The 19,050-nt window shown below is 43.4% G+C and overlaps 2 protein-coding genes across 9 annotated transcripts in view; both read left to right on the top strand.

Moving 5' to 3' along the window:
- KDM4A (lysine demethylase 4A) overlaps window positions 1-9,348 on the top strand; it is a 42,671-nt gene extending 33,323 nt beyond the window's left edge. For 5 of the 6 annotated variants that reach the window (XM_077149965.1, XM_077149960.1, XM_077149961.1 and 2 more), the window contains 7 exons: window positions 214-269; window positions 1,842-1,950; window positions 2,298-2,483; window positions 4,748-4,918; window positions 7,489-7,608; window positions 7,896-7,988; window positions 8,122-9,348. In XM_077149965.1, the coding sequence (XP_077006080.1) occupies window positions 214-269; window positions 1,842-1,950; window positions 2,298-2,483; window positions 4,748-4,918; window positions 7,489-7,608; window positions 7,896-7,988; window positions 8,122-8,262 (876 nt within the window). In that variant the 3' untranslated portion in view covers window positions 8,263-9,348. The remainder of the gene's footprint in view (window positions 1-213; window positions 270-1,841; window positions 1,951-2,297; window positions 2,484-4,747; window positions 4,919-7,488; window positions 7,609-7,895; window positions 7,989-8,121) is intronic. The other variant, XM_077149966.1, reaches the window with a different exon arrangement.
- A 3,931-nt stretch (window positions 9,349-13,279) lies between these two features.
- Window positions 13,280-19,050, top strand: part of ST3GAL3 (ST3 beta-galactoside alpha-2,3-sialyltransferase 3) — a 300,267-nt gene continuing 294,496 nt past the window's right edge. For all 3 annotated transcript variants that reach the window (XM_077149972.1, XM_077149968.1, XM_077149967.1), the window contains exon 1: window positions 13,280-13,422. The gene's annotated coding sequence lies outside the window, so the exon portion shown is untranslated. The remainder of the gene's footprint in view (window positions 13,423-19,050) is intronic.

The raw sequence follows: 19,050 nt of genomic DNA, 5'->3' as shown, positions 1-19,050 counted from the left end.
AAATCGAGCACTTATTTGGTTCACTTTAACCCCAAGTGACCTTTCTTCTTTCAGGAAAGTTCTGGTTACAGGGTGTATAGGCTCAGCCTCACATGCCATTAGGCTGCTTTCTTGCATTGAGGCTACAGTTGCCTGAAGGAAATCAAGGGAAGAGCAAACTGGATGTTACTGACTTGATGGTAACCACTATCCTCCTCCCTTCTTTCTTGGCAGGACTGCTGTTTATGTTCATTACGAGGAGGAGCCCTGCAGAGAGCAAATGATGATAGGTGAGGTTTTCTAAGCAGTATCTCTGAGTACACCAGCTTAACTCTGAAAAAGAGTGCTGAGGTATTGCAAGGAGAATGGCTGTTCATCTAAATGACTGTTGAGGATTTGGGAAGCACATTGTTTGGAGCTGTGATAGCATCTCTTAGACTAATTGAAAAAAATGGAATGCCAAGAGGAGCCAAGCAGTCCTAACCTTTCCAACTCTAACTTCTCCTTTGAGGCGAAGAGGAATGTAACATCCTCCTCTTGAAGGAACTAAGAATGGACTTAGGGCGGCTGTGTGAAGGTGATGGAGGGACTTTGTGGGTTTGAAGTAAGGACAGTTACCTTGTCACAGCTGAGATCAGTTTAGAGAGGTAGCCATGGCACAGACAAGCTCAGCCTAGCCCACCCACTATTTAATCATATCAACAGAATTTTCTGACTTTTAAGCCCAATACTGGGCCTCTTAGCTACCGAGTAGCTCATTTTCACTGAGCTGCATTTTTATGCTGAGTCTTTTGTTCATTTGTTCTAAGATAAAAACATAGGACAAATAAAGTTTTTGCCGTGGAAGACCTGGCCGTCTAGGTGAGTGATGTCCTGATTCTAGCTAATCTCCTTTAGGAACATGTAACATGTCTGCTGTCCAGCTTCCTGCCTCACAGCAGTCCTCATTCAGGCTGTCCCACATAGAGGGCTCTTTGTGCTACTTCTGCTCCTTTATAGGCATGTTACTTAAGGTTTTGTGTTCTACTGAGAAACATCTCTGTTAAAGTTCTTATTTGGAGTGAAATGGCCCTGTCTGAGTCTCCCACCTTTACTTTGTAATCCTTTTTCTTCCCTCTGGGACCACACAAAACAAATCTGTTCCTACTCCTACGTAATAGCCCTGTCAGTACCACTGACAGCTTCTGTGTAGCCCCAATACCAGCTGTTGTGGGTTTTCACCTGACCTGATTTCAGGAACTTGCACCATCTTGGTTGTTCTCATCTTGGTGCCTATCGGTTTCCCCGACATGCACAGCTCTTGAAATCTCTAAGATGTCTAGTGAATACACTTTGCAGATGAAATGGGGCTTGGACCAACACTCAAAGAGTGTGTCTGATATGGATAAAGAGAGTAGAAGGGAGAGGTCATTTTAGCCCAGGGGAAGGGTTTGGACAAAGGCCTAGACTGAAGAATTGTGATTACTGCCAGATTGGGGCACAGGTGGAGATATTTTCAGAAATCACTCAGTCCTGTAGTAAAAGATGTCTGTGTGGATCCAGCCAGTTTATTCTTACTCTCTGAAAACTGCCACACTCAACTAGCTTTGACTCTGCTAATTTTCTAATAGAATGTGAGTGAATTGGTTGTGTAAGAAGTTTCTGTATGCATTAACCCAAGGCAGTGTAGTAGGGATCTGTTTCCATATACTCAGTATTGAGAAACTTGTGGTTCTTGCTTGCTGGGCCTCAGAAATGTACTGGTGAAAGTCAGGGGTCACTCTGGGTCAGAGAGGAAGCTCTATCAGGAGGCTTACGTTAGAAGAGAAGACCACAAGGCCTTGGACCCAGAGGTGGCTAAAGTAGCCTTTGCATTTTGGCAGGTGGGTCCACGTCTCATGTGCTGTGGCAATTCTGGAAGCAAGGTTTGTCAACATTGCAGAAAGAAGTCCAGTGGACGTGAGCAAAATTCCCTTGCCCCGTTTCAAACTGGTAAGGAAGAAAAGATGGACTTGTGAACTCTCTATATAATTACCTTTCTTACAAATCTCTGGGTGGAGGAGAGCATAGAATTTCTGAAGGCGTGCTTGCTTGACCCAATACCATTCTTTTTACCGTTTGGTTTAGGTTAGGATTTGTTATTCTCATCGTGTGGTTAAAATTACTAAATGAAGTCACCATGATTGGATGTGAGATTTAAAGAGAGTGTATGTACCCTCATGTTTTAGAAAGGTAGTTTGACTCTTGCTCCTTTGCTCTGTGTAAGTGGGTGGGGAAGCAGTAGAGCAGGATGTACTGTTATTTCCTGGAATAATTAACTTGCCTCCTCTGTGCTGCAGAAATGTGTCTTTTGTAAGAAGCGGAGAAAAAGAACTGCTGGCTGTTGTGTGCAGTGTTCTCACGGTCGTTGCCCAACCGCCTTCCATGTGAGCTGTGCCCAGGCTGCTGGAGTGATGATGCAGCCAGATGACTGGCCTTTTGTCGTCTTCATTACCTGTTTTCGGCACAAGATTCCTAGTTTGGAGGTGAGGGAGGGTACTGTACTAGAATCATCTAGACAGTTTTCAGGATTGTTTTCTCTGGATAGCGTCCATTTATTTTGTTGGCAAGCATTTCGACAAGCATTATGCGTTATGAAAAGAGAAAATGATTAAGGGATTAAAATGTGGTGCTTGTCCATCTCTGCTCCCTTCCTTGTGCTTCATAAGTACACCAAACTGCTTGTGGTTGATTCCTTGTTTTATTTGTTGGCTTCTCCATTAGGATAAATCCTTTGAAGGTCCATTGATTAATCTGGATGTTCTTATTACATGGTGTCAGCGACATAGCAGAAGCTCTGTAGATGTTATGTTCTAGCGGGGCGAGCTCCTAACAGTTAAACATTAACTGCCATACAGTACAGATTATTGGAGTTCTTTAAATAGAGAAGCCCAGAGAAAGAAGCATTTAATTTTAGCTAGAGGAGTTGGATTTGGGGAAGGTGGCATTTAAAATGGGTCTTAAATGATAAGTACTATTTTGAAGGTGAGAGTATCAGGCCCAGAAGAATTAAAATGCAAGAATGGTTCTGGGAACATGGCAGGGTATGATGCTGGAAAGGCAAGTCAGTGATATAAGGGCCTCAGACTAGATTCTATTCTAAAGATGGGGAGAACTTTTCAAATATTATGATTTTAACTATATGTATATAGTTTAAATTTATATATATATATATTATATGCTGTATGGTGAGGGTCTCATTTCAGTCTTTTTGCATGTGAGTAGCCCATTATTGCAACACTATTTGTTGAATTTTTTTTGTGCCTGGGGGTTGGTTAGTGCACAGGCCTGGAATTGAACCTGGGTCTCCCACATGGCAGAAGAGAATTTTACCACTGAACTACCCTTGCACCCCCTGTGATTTTAACTATATATTTTAACAGTCATTCTGGTGACCATTTGAAGAGAAGATTAGAGGAATAATAATTTAAAGCAGGGAGACTAGTTAGTCTAGGAGGGAAGTTTGGTCTGAGCTTTGGGTTCACATCTAATAAACCTGAGATCCTGTGGAATTGACAAGGTTTGTTGACTGCCTTTGGGAGAGGAGATGAGGGGAGAGAGAATGAGAATATGGATAAGAATTGAAGATGACTCAGGTTACCACCTTGAGAGATGGAAAGGATACTAATAGAGCAGGGCTATTTTGCAGGGGAAAGGAAGAGAAATAAAGCAAAAAAAGGAAAGTATTGTTGGCCTTTAAGTTCTCTGGAGCATGCTGGTTGAGCAGGCAGCTGGATTAACTGTGAGGGTTAAGATATGGACATTATCAGTAGCTGAAATGAGAAGTGCAGTAGATAAAAATAAAGCAGAATAAGGGCAATGGGAGAGGAGGCAGTAAGGAATAGCATCAATAAATTGACATTTGGAAGTGAGGGAGCCAATGTGCAGGTAATATGGGGATTGGCATTTCAGGTAGAGGAAACAGCAATGAAGACTGAGGTGAGCACATCATTGGCAGACATATCTAGAGGACAGCAAGGACAGCATGGCTGGAGCAGGGTGTTTGGGTGGATTGGGGAGGAGTGATTGAACAGGAGGCTAGAAAGGTAGTGGGAGCCCAGATCATGTAGGGTCTTTGTGAAATTGTAACTTTTAATCTGCATGAAGTGGGAAGCCACTGGAAGATTCTCAGCAGAAGAGTGATGTTATCTGACTTAGATTAAAAAAAAATCACTCTGGCTGCTGGGAAGAACGGTGGTCAGAGGTGGAATCAGAAGAGCCAGTTAGCATGCTAACAGATGCTCTGTGATCCCATTTGTGTCACTTCAGAGTGAGAAAGGTGATATGATAGTAGCAAGAGATGGCAGGGCCCTTGTACTGGGGACAGAGCTTGTGCTAAGATCTATATGAAACATTGTCTGTGGATCCTGTGCTTTAGATTACATGTTGATTCTTTACTTTTATGTATGTCTAAGTGGTGTGCACTTGAGGTGCTATATGGTCAGTTCTTGGTGACAGTAGGAAAGTCATGAGCATCTTTGGTGAAACAGTATGTTTATAAGGACAAGTTGTGGACTGGGAACTAGGGAAGACCCAAATTTATGGAGGAAAATATGATACTGGTTTCTTCCAGTGTCCTGGTTGTGTCATGGCTATCTGAAAGTCCTGTTTCAGCTCCCATCTCTTTCCTTTTTACTTTTCCATTCCAAGCTAACTTTTCCCTGGTAAAAAGGAGCCGGTTGATCTTGGTCCTCAGTTGCCACGCCTCTCAACTCAACGTGTGCGTAATCTAAGCCTCTGTTTATTCCAGCGTGCCAAGGGAGCTCTGCAGAGCATTACTGCAGGCCAGAAGGTCATTAGCAAGCACAAGAATGGGCGTTTCTATCAGTGTGAGGTGGTCAGGCTCACCACCGAAACCTTCTACGAAGTCAACTTTGATGATGGCTCCTTCAGTGACAATCTCTATCCTGAGGACATAGTGGTAATGTCTGCAAGGAGCTTCTGGGGTGGCTTGCGGATGTGGGGTGTGAAGATGGTATTTCTAGGTCTGGCTCACAGACTGGCTGAGGACCTGCCTCCCTTTTTTATCCCAGGTCCATGGTCTCTTCCTTTCCTGTACAGGAGGAGGTGTTTGTACTGGTCTTTCCTTTGCAAAAAAAATTATGTGTTGTTGGAGTACCCAGCTTCCTCTAGAAACTTGTAGGAATCAGGTTTTCTGCAGTTTTTGAAACGTGTATATTTCAGTCTAAACTATCTATATAGTGCAGTGGATTCCATGAGCCCAGGCTTTGGAATCAAACCATCATGCCAGTACAAGCTCCATTGCTGATTAACTGTGTGATTTTGGGAATATTATCCAACTGTCTCTTCAGCCATGTCCTCTTAGTTAGATGTATGGGATCTGCTTTTGATTCTTCACAGTTGAGAGCTTTGGAGCTGAGTAGGAAATGCTTGTAGATAATCCCAACCTGCTTGTTTTGTCAACACCTGAGACCCTGGAGGCCCTATTTAGACCCAATCCTGGGTTTCCTGGCCCAGGGTTCAAGATTTAGTTCGGTTTTCCCCTACTTCCACCGCCCCCCTCCCCCCCTTTTCATGTGTCAGACTAAGCACTGAGGTAGAGGAGTGAAACCATTCCTTCCTTTTACAAATCAGTTATTTCCCACATTTATACTACATCAGCACTTCAGTTGTTAAAGGAACATTCATTAGTTATAAGGTATATTATAGTTGTAGTAAAGATGATATTAGTAATATTTATAGCAGTAGATAGCTATGCTTTGTTAAGCTGCTAATGGTGTGCCAGGCACTATGCTAAGTGCTTTATGTCAAGTATCTTACTTCTCATTACCAATCCTGAGAATTTGGTGGTATTAACTTTGACTTATAAAACTGATTTTGGGGCCTCTCATTTTCTCTTAAAAGTTAATGATTTCAAAGAGTTTGTTGTTTTTGTAGGTCATGTTTATCAATATTTACTCTGTTAGAAACTAAAACATTAATTGATCTAATCAATTTTGTAAGAAAAATAACTTCTAAAACAAAAATTTAATGAGAATGATGCCATTTACAATTTTGCAATCTCTTTAATATCTGACTCACATATCACTTTTTGATGCAATTTGTTGCAATATGTTGTTTGGTTCAGCTTCACACAGATGTGTAGTTGAAAAGAGAGGAATTTTTTTAATAGCCTTTTCAGTTAACTGTAGTTATTCTTTGATACACACTGAAACTTGATGAGTGGTGGTTTCTTAAAAGTTAGTTGCAAAGTGGAGTCTGAAAGCACATCAGTTAACATTTCATACTTTTATATTAAAATCCATTGATTTTCTTGCACTGAGAAATGGATCTTTTACTCATGCATGGTATTGTAACATCATGCATTGGTAATGTAGAAAATGTACTGGAATATGCAGATCTTCCAAGTTTTATTAAATTTTATTATTCAGTATTTAAAAACTCACAAATTTTTATCAACAGTCTTAATATTAAGGTTTGGAATGCTTCAGGCTCAGTGGTGATACAACTTTTCTGAAATTCTAATGTTTGCTTGAAAGCTTGACTTTTATTGACAACAGATATTGTCGGTTGCTTTCCTTGAAGTGTCAGGCTTACTTCCTTCATTTTCAAGGAGATGTCTGCCAGTACCCAAGTCTGAATAAAAATAGTGTTTTAGTTTCTTAGCTGCTAAAATAAATATCATACAATGGGTTGATTTAACAACAGGAATTTATTGGCTCACAGTTTTGAGGTTTTTGAAGTCCAAAATTCAAGGCATCATCAAGGTAATACTTTCTCCCTGAAGATTCTGGAGTTCTGGGGCTGGCTGCTGGTAATTGTTGGGTCCTTGGCCTTTCTGTCACATGGCATTGCACAAGACAGCAGCTTTGTCTTCCTTCAGGTGCTGGTGACTTCCAGCTTCTTGCTCTTCCACTTGTTTCCTGTGGCATTCTCTTAAAGCCTCCAATAACAGGATTAAGACCTATTCTAATTCAACTTGCCACACTTTAAAAATTACTTCAGAAGGTCCTCTTTACAATGGATTCACACCCACAGGAATGGATTAAAATGAATATCATATTTTTCTGGAATATATAATTCCAAGCCATCACACAAAGTTTGCTGGTCATTTTTTCGTGGTGATCCATGAAAAAAACAGCTAATTCAGCTCACAACTTAATTACACAGGTGTTTTTCCTCAAAATAGTCATCGTATTGGAGTATGCAGTGGTAGTGCTTTATGAGTACTAACCTTTGAGTATACCTTTACTCAAGAATTAAAAGTTAACAAAATCGATCTAGGGATATTCTTAAGTGAAACCAGCTTTTTTTTTTTTAAAGCTGTAAAAGAAGCAGCAGAAGGCAGAGTTATGGGGTCAGACTTGACATTAAACAGGCAGGTCTTTATTTCACCTTTCAGCCCAGAGAGCTTGCTTATAATACTTAAGCAGGAATTTAGCCTGATTCATTCTTTCTTTGGTTAGATGATGGTTACTGCTCTGTTCAGCTAGACCTTCCTTTCATTCTCCTTTCCTCTTGTTCCCTCAGAGCCAGGACTGTCTCCAGTTGGGTCCTCCTGCTGAAGGGGAAGTGGTCCAAGTGAGATGGACAGATGGCCAAGTCTATGGAGCCAAGTTTGTGGCCTCCCACCCAATCCAGATGTACCAGGTAGCCAAGGGTTCTTGCTGGGGAGTGGGGCTACTTGTTTAATTTAGTGTTTTTTCTTGAACTTGAGGTGAGGCTTTGCTCATGGGAGAGCTAATGAATAGGTAGCAGTCTTTTCATAGTGAAGGGTCTGCCCTTTGTCCAGTTTGCCAAATATGGGTTCATACATGGCAGTCCTTACTTCAGTGTTTGAAATCCTTCCTGCTATCACAGGAAATTGCCACTGTGTATGATGGACCAGGAAAAGAGTCAGGGATATCCTAGTCAGAAGGCCTTTCTTTCTTTGGTAGGTGGAGTTTGAGGATGGCTCACAGCTTGTGGTTAAGAGAGATGATGTGTATACCTTGGAGGAAGAGCTTCCCAAGAGAGTCAAGTCCAGACTGGTGAGTGTGTGTTTTTTGTGTGCCCTGGGTTCCTACCTGGGAGGGAGGGAGGAAGGCAAGGATGTGTCCCTTTGTTTTTTCCTTGGGGTGGTGGGCCACCAAGTACTCATTTGGCTTGCCTGTTCTTATGTAGTCAGTAGCCTCAGACATGCGCTTCAACGAGATTTTCACGGAGAAAGAGGTTAAGCAGGAAAAGAAACGGCAACGAGTTATCAACTCAAGATACCGTGAAGATTATATTGAGCCTGCACTATACCGGGCCATTATGGAGTAGGTGCTTCTAGGGGCCAAGAGATTCCCAGCTATCAAGCCGAGAACACTCTGGAGTTCCACAGCACAGCAGACACTTGGAACTCTGAAGCCTCCAAAAATGAAGTTGTACAAAGAAAAGGAATGAAATAACCGACCCCATCATCTTCTCACCCCATCCTCATTGCATTCCGCTCTAGTGAAAGGACAAGCCTTCTTGGAAATGTGTCAACAGCCTTCTGACCTCCCAACTGAGGGGGCTTAGCATCGGAATGTTGTGGCTGCATTGGCCCTAGTCCACAGTGGGTTGGCTGGGCTGGTTGCCCTGTGCCTACCTAGGACTTAGCTTCCTAGTGATCACCTGCACCAACTAGGCAAAGGTGCTGGTGCTTGCCCCATCCCTCCTTTTATATTTATGTGCGTGTGTATGTATGTGTGCGTGTATGTTTGGTCTGGACCAGCTTTCTGCCAGCCCCTGGCCTTTACTTTACTCTTTGCCTATGCGGGGCAAACAAAATATGAAATTCTGCCCTCAGCTGAGCTGAGTAAGGGTCCATGGGGATTGGCTGGAGTTGGGTGTGGCAAATTGCCTCAAGGGAGTGCTGGCAAAGCTGCAGTATTGAGGTGCTAAGGAATTAATGCCACCTCTTTGTCCTCCCTTAAAGGAGACAATAGGCTAACATGGGTGTGTACCACATCACTCTAGGCACGGAGCCCTGTGGCACAGTATTAGAGGGTGTGGGTGGGGAATACCCTGAAGGGGGCATTTTAATGATGGAAGCAGGCAGAGCCTGATGGATGATTATGTCAATAAAAATTGTAATCATGCAGGGGCTGGGAGGGTTAGAATGAACTGGGGCCACTGGAGGTCAGGGGCAGGTTTAGATGTGCCCCCTGTTCTGGGGGTGGGAGGGAGCTGATTTTGGGGGGTGGGTGGGACTGGAGGGCAACACTGAAGGGGTTAAACAGGTTTTTGCTCCTCATGAATTTGTTTGTCTGGGCCCAGGGTTGGAGGGCTTCACATCTATACCTGATGTATACAAGAACCAGATTTATAATAATTTCCCCTTTTTGTTACGTATGAACGCTATAAACCAAATTATTTTGAAAACCGGTGCATCACCTTGTCCTTAGCAATAAAATGTGATGAGCAGAGTATTGGCTGTGTCTGCCCCAAGGAGCCAGAGTGGCTCAGGGTCAGGCTGGGGGAAAGAACCAGTAAAGCAGGCCCTGGGAAACTTGTTCCAAAGAGATGGGTACCTTGTCACATTCTGGTTCTGTGGTTCTATATTAAGCCAGGCAGGTGGAACAGGAGAGGGCCATGAGTGCTGCTTTTTACTTGCTCTGTAAATGAGGATGAGGTAGAGGAAGAACCAGACTACTCCCACAGTGTCTAGAATGGTGTTTGAAACTCTCTCATGTCTGCCACACTCGATATATGTTCGTTCAGTTGGTCTGAGTTCACAATGGCATCTGTTCCATACAAATTATGGAAGCAGCTTGGAAGAGGAAGCTTATTTTAGGTGCTTTAAGAACACGGGATACCATCCCCCAGTGGGGGTTCAGAAACTGGGGTCTGATAACTGCTCTCTGAGCTCTGTTGGTGAGAATCTTACCTGAAGAAAGTCCCAGACCCTTTGCCTGGTGGGTCCCTGAGGGTTCAAAGTGAACAAGGATAGGAGGAGCAATAGGACAGGGACAGGACAGTGAATAGGGGACAGGACTTGGTATGGCTAAGCTTCTCCAGTTGGCCTTTGAGCAGCCAGTCAGTCCCTGTGATGTGGCCTTGTCTAAGTATGAAAGAGGCTTGGTTCAGCTCAACTGCTCAATGCTTTGTGTCCTGGGCTTGAGAAAATAGCTGCATACTGGCCTCTAAATGTGGGGAAAGGGAAGAACAGCAGGTGTCAAAGGTGTTTACCCATTATTAGAGGATTCCCAGGGCAGGTTGGAGGAAGGCATGCCCATCTTTGGAAGGGAGGACCAATTCTCCATCTTTTTCTCTGCAGGATCCCAGCCCTCCCCTCCGCCTCCCCCCACCCTTGTCACTGACCCTGCTGCCATCCCCTTTGGCTGAAGAACTTGCAAGGCTAGGTGCTTGATCTAACCCTAGCAGAGTTTTTACTTATCAGGGGACTTTTTTCTCAATTTTTATTGATACAACAATGTACAAGGGCATATATTCTTAACATACAAACATTCCATACATGGTATACAATCAGTGGCTCACAGTATCATTGCATAGTTGTATATTCATCACAATGACCATTTTTAAAGAACATTTGCATCACTGCAAAAAAAAGAAATAGAAAAAACTCATATATACCATACCCCTTACCCCTCCCTCTCATTGACCACTAGTATTTCCATCTATCCAATATATATATTTTAAAATTTTAACATTTGTTCCTATTTATTTTTAATCCATGTTTATTCATCTGTCCATACCATAGATAAAAGGAGCATCAGACACAAGGTTGTCACAGTCACAGTAACATTGCAAAAGTTATATCATACATATGTTTTCCAGAAACATGGCTACTAGAACACAGCTCTAGTTTCAGGCACTTCCCTCTAGCCTAATACACCTTAATCTGAAAGGGACATCTATATAGTGCATAACAATAACTTCCAGGAAAACATCTTGATTCTGTTTGGAATCTCTATTTTGTCTTATTTCTCTTTTCCCCCTTTTGGTTGAGAAGGTTTTCTCAATCCCTTGATGCTGAGTCCCAGCTTATTCTAGGATTTCTGTCCCACACTGCCAGGGAGGTTTGCACTGAGAGAGAGAGAAGCCACATCTGAGCAACAAAAGAGGTTCTCTGGGGATGACTTAGGCCTAATTTTAAGTAGGCCTAGTCTATCCTTTGCAGGGATAAGTTTCATAGGAACCCAAGATTAAGAGCTCTGCCTATTGTTTTGGTTGTCCCCACTGCTTGTGAGAATATCAGGAATTCTTCAAATGGGGAAGTTGAATTTATCAGGGGACTTTTTTTAAAAATAATTTTTAAAATACCAAACAAATGCAAACATTCGTAACTTTTGAGCATTCCGTTCTACATATATAATCAGTAATTCACAATATCATCACATAGTTGCATATTCATCATGATAACTTTTTGGAACATTTGCATCTGTTCAGAAAAACAAAAAAATTCATACATATCATACCCCCCACCCTTCCCCCTCACCGATCACCAGCATTTCAATCTAAATTTATTTTAACATTTGTCCCCCCTATTATTCATCTTTATTCCATGTTTTATTTGCCTTTTGATAAGGTAGATAAAAGGAGCATCAGACACAAGGTTTTCACAATCACACAGTCACACTGAAAGCTGTATCATCATACAATCATCTTCAAGAAACACAGCTACTTGAACACAGCTCCACATTTTCAGGCAGTTCCCTCCAGCCTCTCCACTACATCTTGACTAACAAGGTGATATCTACGTAATATATGTAAGAATAATCTCCAGGATAACCTCTCTACTCTGGAATCTCTCGGCCATTGACACTTTATTTTGTCTCATTTCACTCTTTCCCCCTTTTGGTTGAGAAGGTTTTCTCAATCCCCTGATGCTGAGTCTCAGCTCATTCTAGGGTTTTTCTCAATTCCTTGATGCTGAGTCAGCTCATTCCAGGATTTCTGTCCCACTTAGCCAGGAAGGTCCACACTCTTGGGAGTCATGTCCCACGTAGACAGGGGGGAGGGTGGTGAGTTTGCTTGTTGTGTTGGCTGGAGAGAGGCCACATTTGAGCAACAAAAGAGGTTCTCTTATCTGGGGACTTTTACTAGAAACTTTGCACTTTTTATTTTGGTCAAGGAAACCGTGAGAAACAGAGCTCAAAGAGATGATGGGACTGTCCCAATCATTCAAAACAGTCCGTTCTCTCCCTCACTGCCCAGGCAGTCAGGACTGGGACTTGGAAGACGTCATGACCCCACACCAGGGCCAAGCATCCCTGCACACCAGCCTTCTCCCACTTTAGGCAGGCTCCTCCCAGAAGCCTTTTTGCCTGGGCAAACTATCCGTTTCATAGTATGGATCTTTGAGTTGGTACTTAAGATCGCAGCTTCACGGTATCCCCTCCCTTCCGTTAATCCCATGGGAGAAATTAAATTTTAAATCGTGCCCCAGGTGGATAATCTCGGGGATCAGCTGCTGAGTGGATGAGGTGGGAGAGCGGAGGCCGCCGAGCGGGCAGGAGGGGGGTCGTGGCGGTGTGCCCAGACTTAAAATTTGGGTGATACGAGCTGGTCTTACGGTATGGAAGAGCATCCTGGAACGTGGGTCTCTTCTTACCCCACAGGATTGGGCAGGGCTGCTAAGTTTGCGGAGGTCCAAAGTGTTGGACCTCAGCAAGCCTGGTGGCTGGAAGAGCTCACGGGTGGGATTTGCGGATAGGGCGTTCATCTTGGCTCTGGGCGGATGCCTGCTTCCCTCGGCGTGGAATGACCGAGGCCACTCTGCACTTGTGCCAGATGCCGACACGCACCCGGGAAGACTCCCATTCCTGGCCCGAGCGAGGAAACAGGCTCTCAAAAGGCTGGGTCTTCGCGGCGGGCCCGGGCTAACTCCGAGCCCTGTGAGCGTCAGAAGTCGGGATCCCGAAAGTGCGCCCTCTGGGACGTGAAGCAGAGGAGGAAGATTCCTCAACGCAACGAGACGTGTCCTCTGGGCAACCGAAGGGAAGGCGCCGGGGCTGAATTTGCAAGCCCGGAACAAAGCAGGGCCTGCACCAAGGGCAGCCCAGCGCCATCCGTACCACTTGCAGCCCTACTCGTCGCAGGCGGGCGAGTTGTGTGGGCCGGGAAGCTCGGGAGCTCCCGTGCTTATTGGACCTGACTCGGCTTGCGCCCGCCCGCTCCCTCCCTTAGTACCACCCTGCATTGGTCAGCCCGGCGCCCCGCCCGGCCCCCGCGTATTGATTGGTCGCGGATGCCGGTCCCTCGGCGACGGCACCGAGGCGCAAACCCGGATTGGTGGTCCAGCGGTCTCGGGTCGCGGCCGCGCGGTCCGCCCGCAGCTGCGTCCCCACTATGGCGGCGCCCATGCAGCCCACCGTGTCGTGGGCGCCAGCCGGGGTTCCCCGCGGCTGTCGCCGCCGCTTGCGCCGTCACCTCCGCCTTCGCGCCCCGCGTCAAGCCGGGCGCCGCCTCCCCCCTGCCTCCCTCTCCGCTGCGGTAAGGGTCTGTCCTAGGAGCGCGCGACGGCAGACGGCAGCTAACGGTAGCCGCGCCGTCTTTCCCCTCCCCTTCCCCGCCGGCCGTGTTCCCGGGGTCGCGCGGGGCGGCGGCGGGCAGCGGAGCTCGCTCGCACTGGTGCTGGGGAAGGACGGGTCGGGGCATGGCCCACCAGTTTCCGAGTAATGAAGTCCGACTCGGACTGAGGAACAGACTGGGAGCTCAGTGCGTGCATGACCTCCTCTGGGTGGGGGCTGCCAGCCTTGAGGGGAAAAGGGAGGCAGCCCCGCCGACCCGGTCGGAGTATTCTGAGGTCACCTGCGTAAGAGACCCCGCAGCTCTGCGCACCTTGGTGCAGAGGAAGGGCACCGTCATGCGGCCCTTTGCTGTGGGAAAAGAAAGGAAAAGTCCAGGAAAATCCTGAGCGGGAATCAGCAGCAGATGGGTAGCGGTTGTCATTGCTCACTGCTCCACCGGGAGACAGATGTTCAGAGAGAACGCGGGGTCAGCCAGACTGGCAAAGTCCACCTCTCTTGTTTTCCTTCCATCCGGCACTTTTCCCCATTGTTTTCTGGATGATCTTGCTTGCAAGAGGAAGTATTTTAGCGAGGAGAGGAAGTGGTTAGAAGAGTCCCATGACTATTTTGGATACCTTTTTACAACAATGACCAATTTTATGAATCCTTAATAAACCTCATTTATGTTTGTGTTTCCTTTATATATGAGATAAGAGTGAAACGTGGGTAAACTGAGTCGCTGTAATTAATTGATGGATTAAGAAAGGCAGCTGTTGTCCGGAAAGTTGGAGGAAAAAAAAAGTACAGACTTCTGTGGGGGTATTATTTAAATTATCAATACTATGGATGGTTGAATATGAAGATAGAAAAATAACACTCTTTAGGTTGCTGAAAGTAAAATACTCCTTATAGCAAGTTATGTTATTTTTCAGTCACAAGCACCTTGAGGTGATGCTCGTTGAACTGTTGGCTAACCTCCAAGTCAGAGGTCAGAGAATTAAAAGAAAGCTGGCACGCAAATTTATGACCAAATGATATTTTCAAATAGTTTCTTAAGGCAATAGCAGCTTTTAAGATGAAAGATTAACTCAAAGATATTTTGAAGTGTTAAGTTGTGATTCTCTCCACTTCACACGTTTAATAATGGTTTAATAAAAGCAAATTATTAATGAGGAAAGATGTGCATGTTCTTAGAGTCTTACTGACTTTGGATCAAGCAATAAAGTATCTATTGAGTACATATTGTATGCAGCCTATTGACTGAAGAAAACCCAAAGACATGAAGGCTATGAAACTTGTTCGGAGAGGCTTAAAATACAGTTGTGGGAATAAAGGGTACATACATGAAAATGATGACTAATGATGTGGCCTCTAGAATTCTAAGACATTAAGTACTATGAGAATTGGGGACAAGTTGAAATCCACGTGTTTGAGGATCATTTCACAAGGAGCCAGGGTGGAGTTGGACCACACAGGATGTTTAGGCCTTGGTGGATGAAGAGGAAGGAGAAGAAGGAGGATGGAAATGTGAGGGTGGCAGGGGCAGCAGGGAAGCACTTGAAATGCTCATGGCAGTTTCCAGGGAAATTCTTATTGGAAAAAGTGGGAGATAAGGTTATATTGAAGGTAGGATGTACTTTAAGTCAAACAGTACCTTTGCCCCTGGAAGAGCAAAAAACGCTGGAGTTAAGTATCAGAAATGTACAGAAGCACTCTATTTGTCCTTGTCATTTTTCTGATTGACCTCAGCTATCTGGAATGGGAGTCCTTTCAGCCACCCAGGGCCTTTACCTCAGGAGTCATTCTTGTCTTTCTTCTCTTCTCCCCATGTTCACTTGGTTGCCAGGTCTTTTGGATCCAACTTCCACATTGTATCTGGCGTCTGCTTCTTTCCCTTCCTACTATAATCACATTAATTTTGGGCCATGGATACTGTGCTCTTGGATTATTGCAGAAGTTCCCTAACATTTTTTTCCCCTCATATCTATATTATGTATGGTACCATCACTTCCAGGTATATCACTTCCCAGAGCAAGGCTTTATTTTATTTTTATTTTTGTATTGATGCAACAATGTACTAGCACATACATTCTTTTTTTATTTTTAATTTCATTCATTTTGTATTATCAAACCGAAACAGTATACAACCATGAACATTCTTAACATACAAGCATTCCATGTATGGTATACAATCAGTGGCTCACAATATCATCACATAGTAGTATATTCATCACTGTGATCGTTTTTTAGAATATTTGCATCACTCCAGAAAAAGAAATAAAAAGAAAAAACTCACACATACTATACCCCTTACCCCTCCCTCTCATTGACTACTGCATTTCCATCTACTCTAGATTTTAATCTTTTTTCCCCCTATATTTTTTCTATACCCCTTACACTGCCTTTCATTGTTTACTAGTATTTCAGTCTCCTCAATTTATTTTAACATTTGTTCCCCTTATTATTTATTTTTAATGCATATTTTTTACTCATCTGTCAATATCGTAGATAAAAGGAGCATCAGGCACAAGCTTTTCACAATCGCATAGTCACACTGCAAAAACTGTATCATTATACATTCATCTTCAAGAAACATGGCTACTGGAACACAGCTCTACAGTTTTAGGCACTTCCCTCTAGTCTCTCTAATACACTTTAAACTAAAAAGGGCATATCTATAAAATGTGTAAAAATAACCTCTAGAATAACCTCTCGACTCTGTTTGAAATCTCTCCGCCACTGACACTTTATTTTGATTCATTTCTCTCTTCCCCCTTTCAGTCAAGAAGATTTTCTCAGTCCCTTGATTCTGAGTTCTAGCTCATTCTAGGATTTCTGTCCCACATTGCCAGGGAGGTTTACACCCCTGGGAGTCATGTCCCATGTAGAGAGGGGGAGGGCAGTGAGTTTGCTTGCTGTGTTGGCTGAGAGAGAGATAGGCCACATCTGAGCAACAAAAGACGTCCTCTGGGTTGACTCTTAGGCCTAATTTTAAGTAGACTTAGTCTATTTGTGGGGATAAGTTTCATATGAACAAATCCCAAGATTGAGGGCTCGGCCTATTGATTTGATTGTCCCCACTGCTTGCAAGAGTATCAGGAATTCTCCAAATGGGGAAGTTGGATTTTTCCCCTTTCTTGTCATTCCCCCAAGGAGACTTTGCAAATACTTTTTTTATTCCCTGTTCAAATCACTTTGGGATTTATTGGGGCATCGCTCTGGACAAACCTACAAAATCTTATGTCCTATTCAAGGTTCCATGTACTTATGGTGTTCAGTTAAACTGTCCATATAAGCTGTATTAGGAAATGCACTAGTCAGAATATAAATTTTGTGCCAAATACACATTTTTCTTCAGTCTCACACATAAGTTAAAGTTTTAAAATATGAATTACCATCTATTTTCAACACCCCGCGATGTTGACATTCCTTTGTTCTTCATGCAAAAACATTTAAAAATTTGTACATTTATTCGCTATGATTGTACACTCTAGGCATTCCTAGATTTTACCATCTCTGTCTTTATCGTCTATCTTTCTTTCTGGTTTCTTTTGTGCCTCAGCCCTCCTCCCTCTATCATTCTCACATTCAGCATCATTCAGTGTACTAACGTTATTGTGCTACAGTCAGGTAGTATTGTGCTATCCATTTCTGAATTTTTATAATCAGTCCTGTTGCACAATCTGTATCCCTTCGACTCCAGTTACCCAAAATCTACCCCATTTCTATCTCTTGAGGGCCTCTGTTCTTAACTGAAATTCTCCAAGTTCATTCATTCATTAATGTTAGTTCATATCAGTGAGACCATAGAGTATTTGTCCTTTTGTTTCTGGCTAATCTCACTCAGCATAATGTCCTCAAAGTCCATCCATGTTGTTATATGCTTTATGACTTTATTCTGTCTTATAACTTCATGATATTTCATCATGTGTATATACCACAGATTGCAGATCAAGGCTTTTAATAGCTCCCCACTGCCTATTGAATTAAGGATAGAACAGCCTGGCATGGGGGGTATAGCCAGACTCATTTCTTGTCATTCCCTTAGATTATTGTATTTTCCAGGTCAGTGGAACTAATTGTTATTCATCTTTGTTCATGTTGCTTTTTCTCTCGTAAATTATCCCCTAGAATCTTTAATTGTTGATTCTTATCCATGCTTCAGGGCCATTTGTTATGAAACTTCCTTTGTGAAGCTTTTCTGTACTTTTCTCCCTACCTACATGGGACTTCTCTCTACTTTAAACCATTATAACACTAGAGTCAGCCTTTTTACCATAATTATTTTAATCCCTCTTCATAATTATTTTAATCCCACAGTACAAGACGGAAACCTTTTCAAAACAAGGATTGTCTTGTTCATCGTCTGGCACAGTTTTGTACATAATAGATACTTGGAAAAATATGTTTTATATTGGAAATAGCTGAGAACCAGGATGGATGCAAAGGAAGTCCCTTGCACAGAAAATCTGTAAATGAAGTTATTTATGTTAGAGAATACCTTACTCAGAGATCTGGTATATTGAAGTAGACTGCATTAATAAAAAACCTCAGCATTTCAGTAGCTTAACAGAACAAAACTTCTCATTCATACTGTATATCCAGCCTGAGTTTGCAGGGGAGCTCTCCTCCTCACAGCTGCTCAGCGATCCAGGCTGATGGAAATTTCATGTTAACATCGTGCTTCCATGATCATCCTGACTGGGTGAAAAGACGGTGGTCAGATGGACACTGGCTTTTAAAGTTTCTGTCCCGCGGTGGTACATGTTACTTCCATTCACATTTCATTGTTCAAAGCAAGTCCATGGCTGTGCCTAAAGGGGCAGAAGATTGCAGTCTTAGGATGTGCCAGGAAAATGAAGAGTCAGAAACATCTGGTGAACAGCACTCATGGCTACCACATCTTCTGTGAGTATCCCAGCCCACAGAAGATTAGAGGTAGCAAAATCAGATGAGCTATAAGAAATAGGTATATTGAGAATAGCAAGAAATGACAGCTCTAGCTAAATTCTAACAGCATTTAACAGGGACATACATGCTGACAGCCCAGGGTTGATGATATAAGTACCTTCTAATTTGTCCCAGGCATAACACAGTCATTCCTAAGGGCACCACTTACTAGAGGGTACTGTATTGGCCCCGAGGCATTCAAAAAACAAATTATCTCCTTGGTTTAAGAAGCCAGCAATTGTGTAATAATTTGAGGTACATTTTCATTCCAATGGTTAAAATAAAAAGGAATCTTAGTCTAACATTGGTTTAATTGGGTTTAATTGAAGCTATTAATTAGTATTTGGTATTTGGGGAGGTATTTAGTATCTGACAAAGCATAATAGAGTGGGGGTTGAGAGGCCTGGTTTTGGGGGCAGAAGATCTGGGTTTAAATTCTAGCTCTGCCACTAACTTTGTGTGAGAGTCTTATTCTTGAGCCCAAGCTTCCTCATCCCTGAAACGCATAGGTTCGTGGTGATGATTGAGTGAGTCCATGTAAAGTGCTTTGCACAATATCTGCAAAGTAAGTATGCGTGATCATGTGTAGCAGCAGAGGCAGCAGCAGCAGCAGGATTTGAAGGAACTTTGAGGAATCAGGTAAGGAGACCCCAGGGGTATA

Source organism: Tamandua tetradactyla, chromosome 2 (assembly GCF_023851605.1).
Source record: "Tamandua tetradactyla isolate mTamTet1 chromosome 2, mTamTet1.pri, whole genome shotgun sequence".
Classification (NCBI taxonomy): Eukaryota; Metazoa; Chordata; class Mammalia; order Pilosa; family Myrmecophagidae; genus Tamandua; species Tamandua tetradactyla.
The sequence above is the reverse complement of the archived record's forward strand: the minus strand, read 5'-3'. Positions and strand labels throughout refer to the sequence as shown.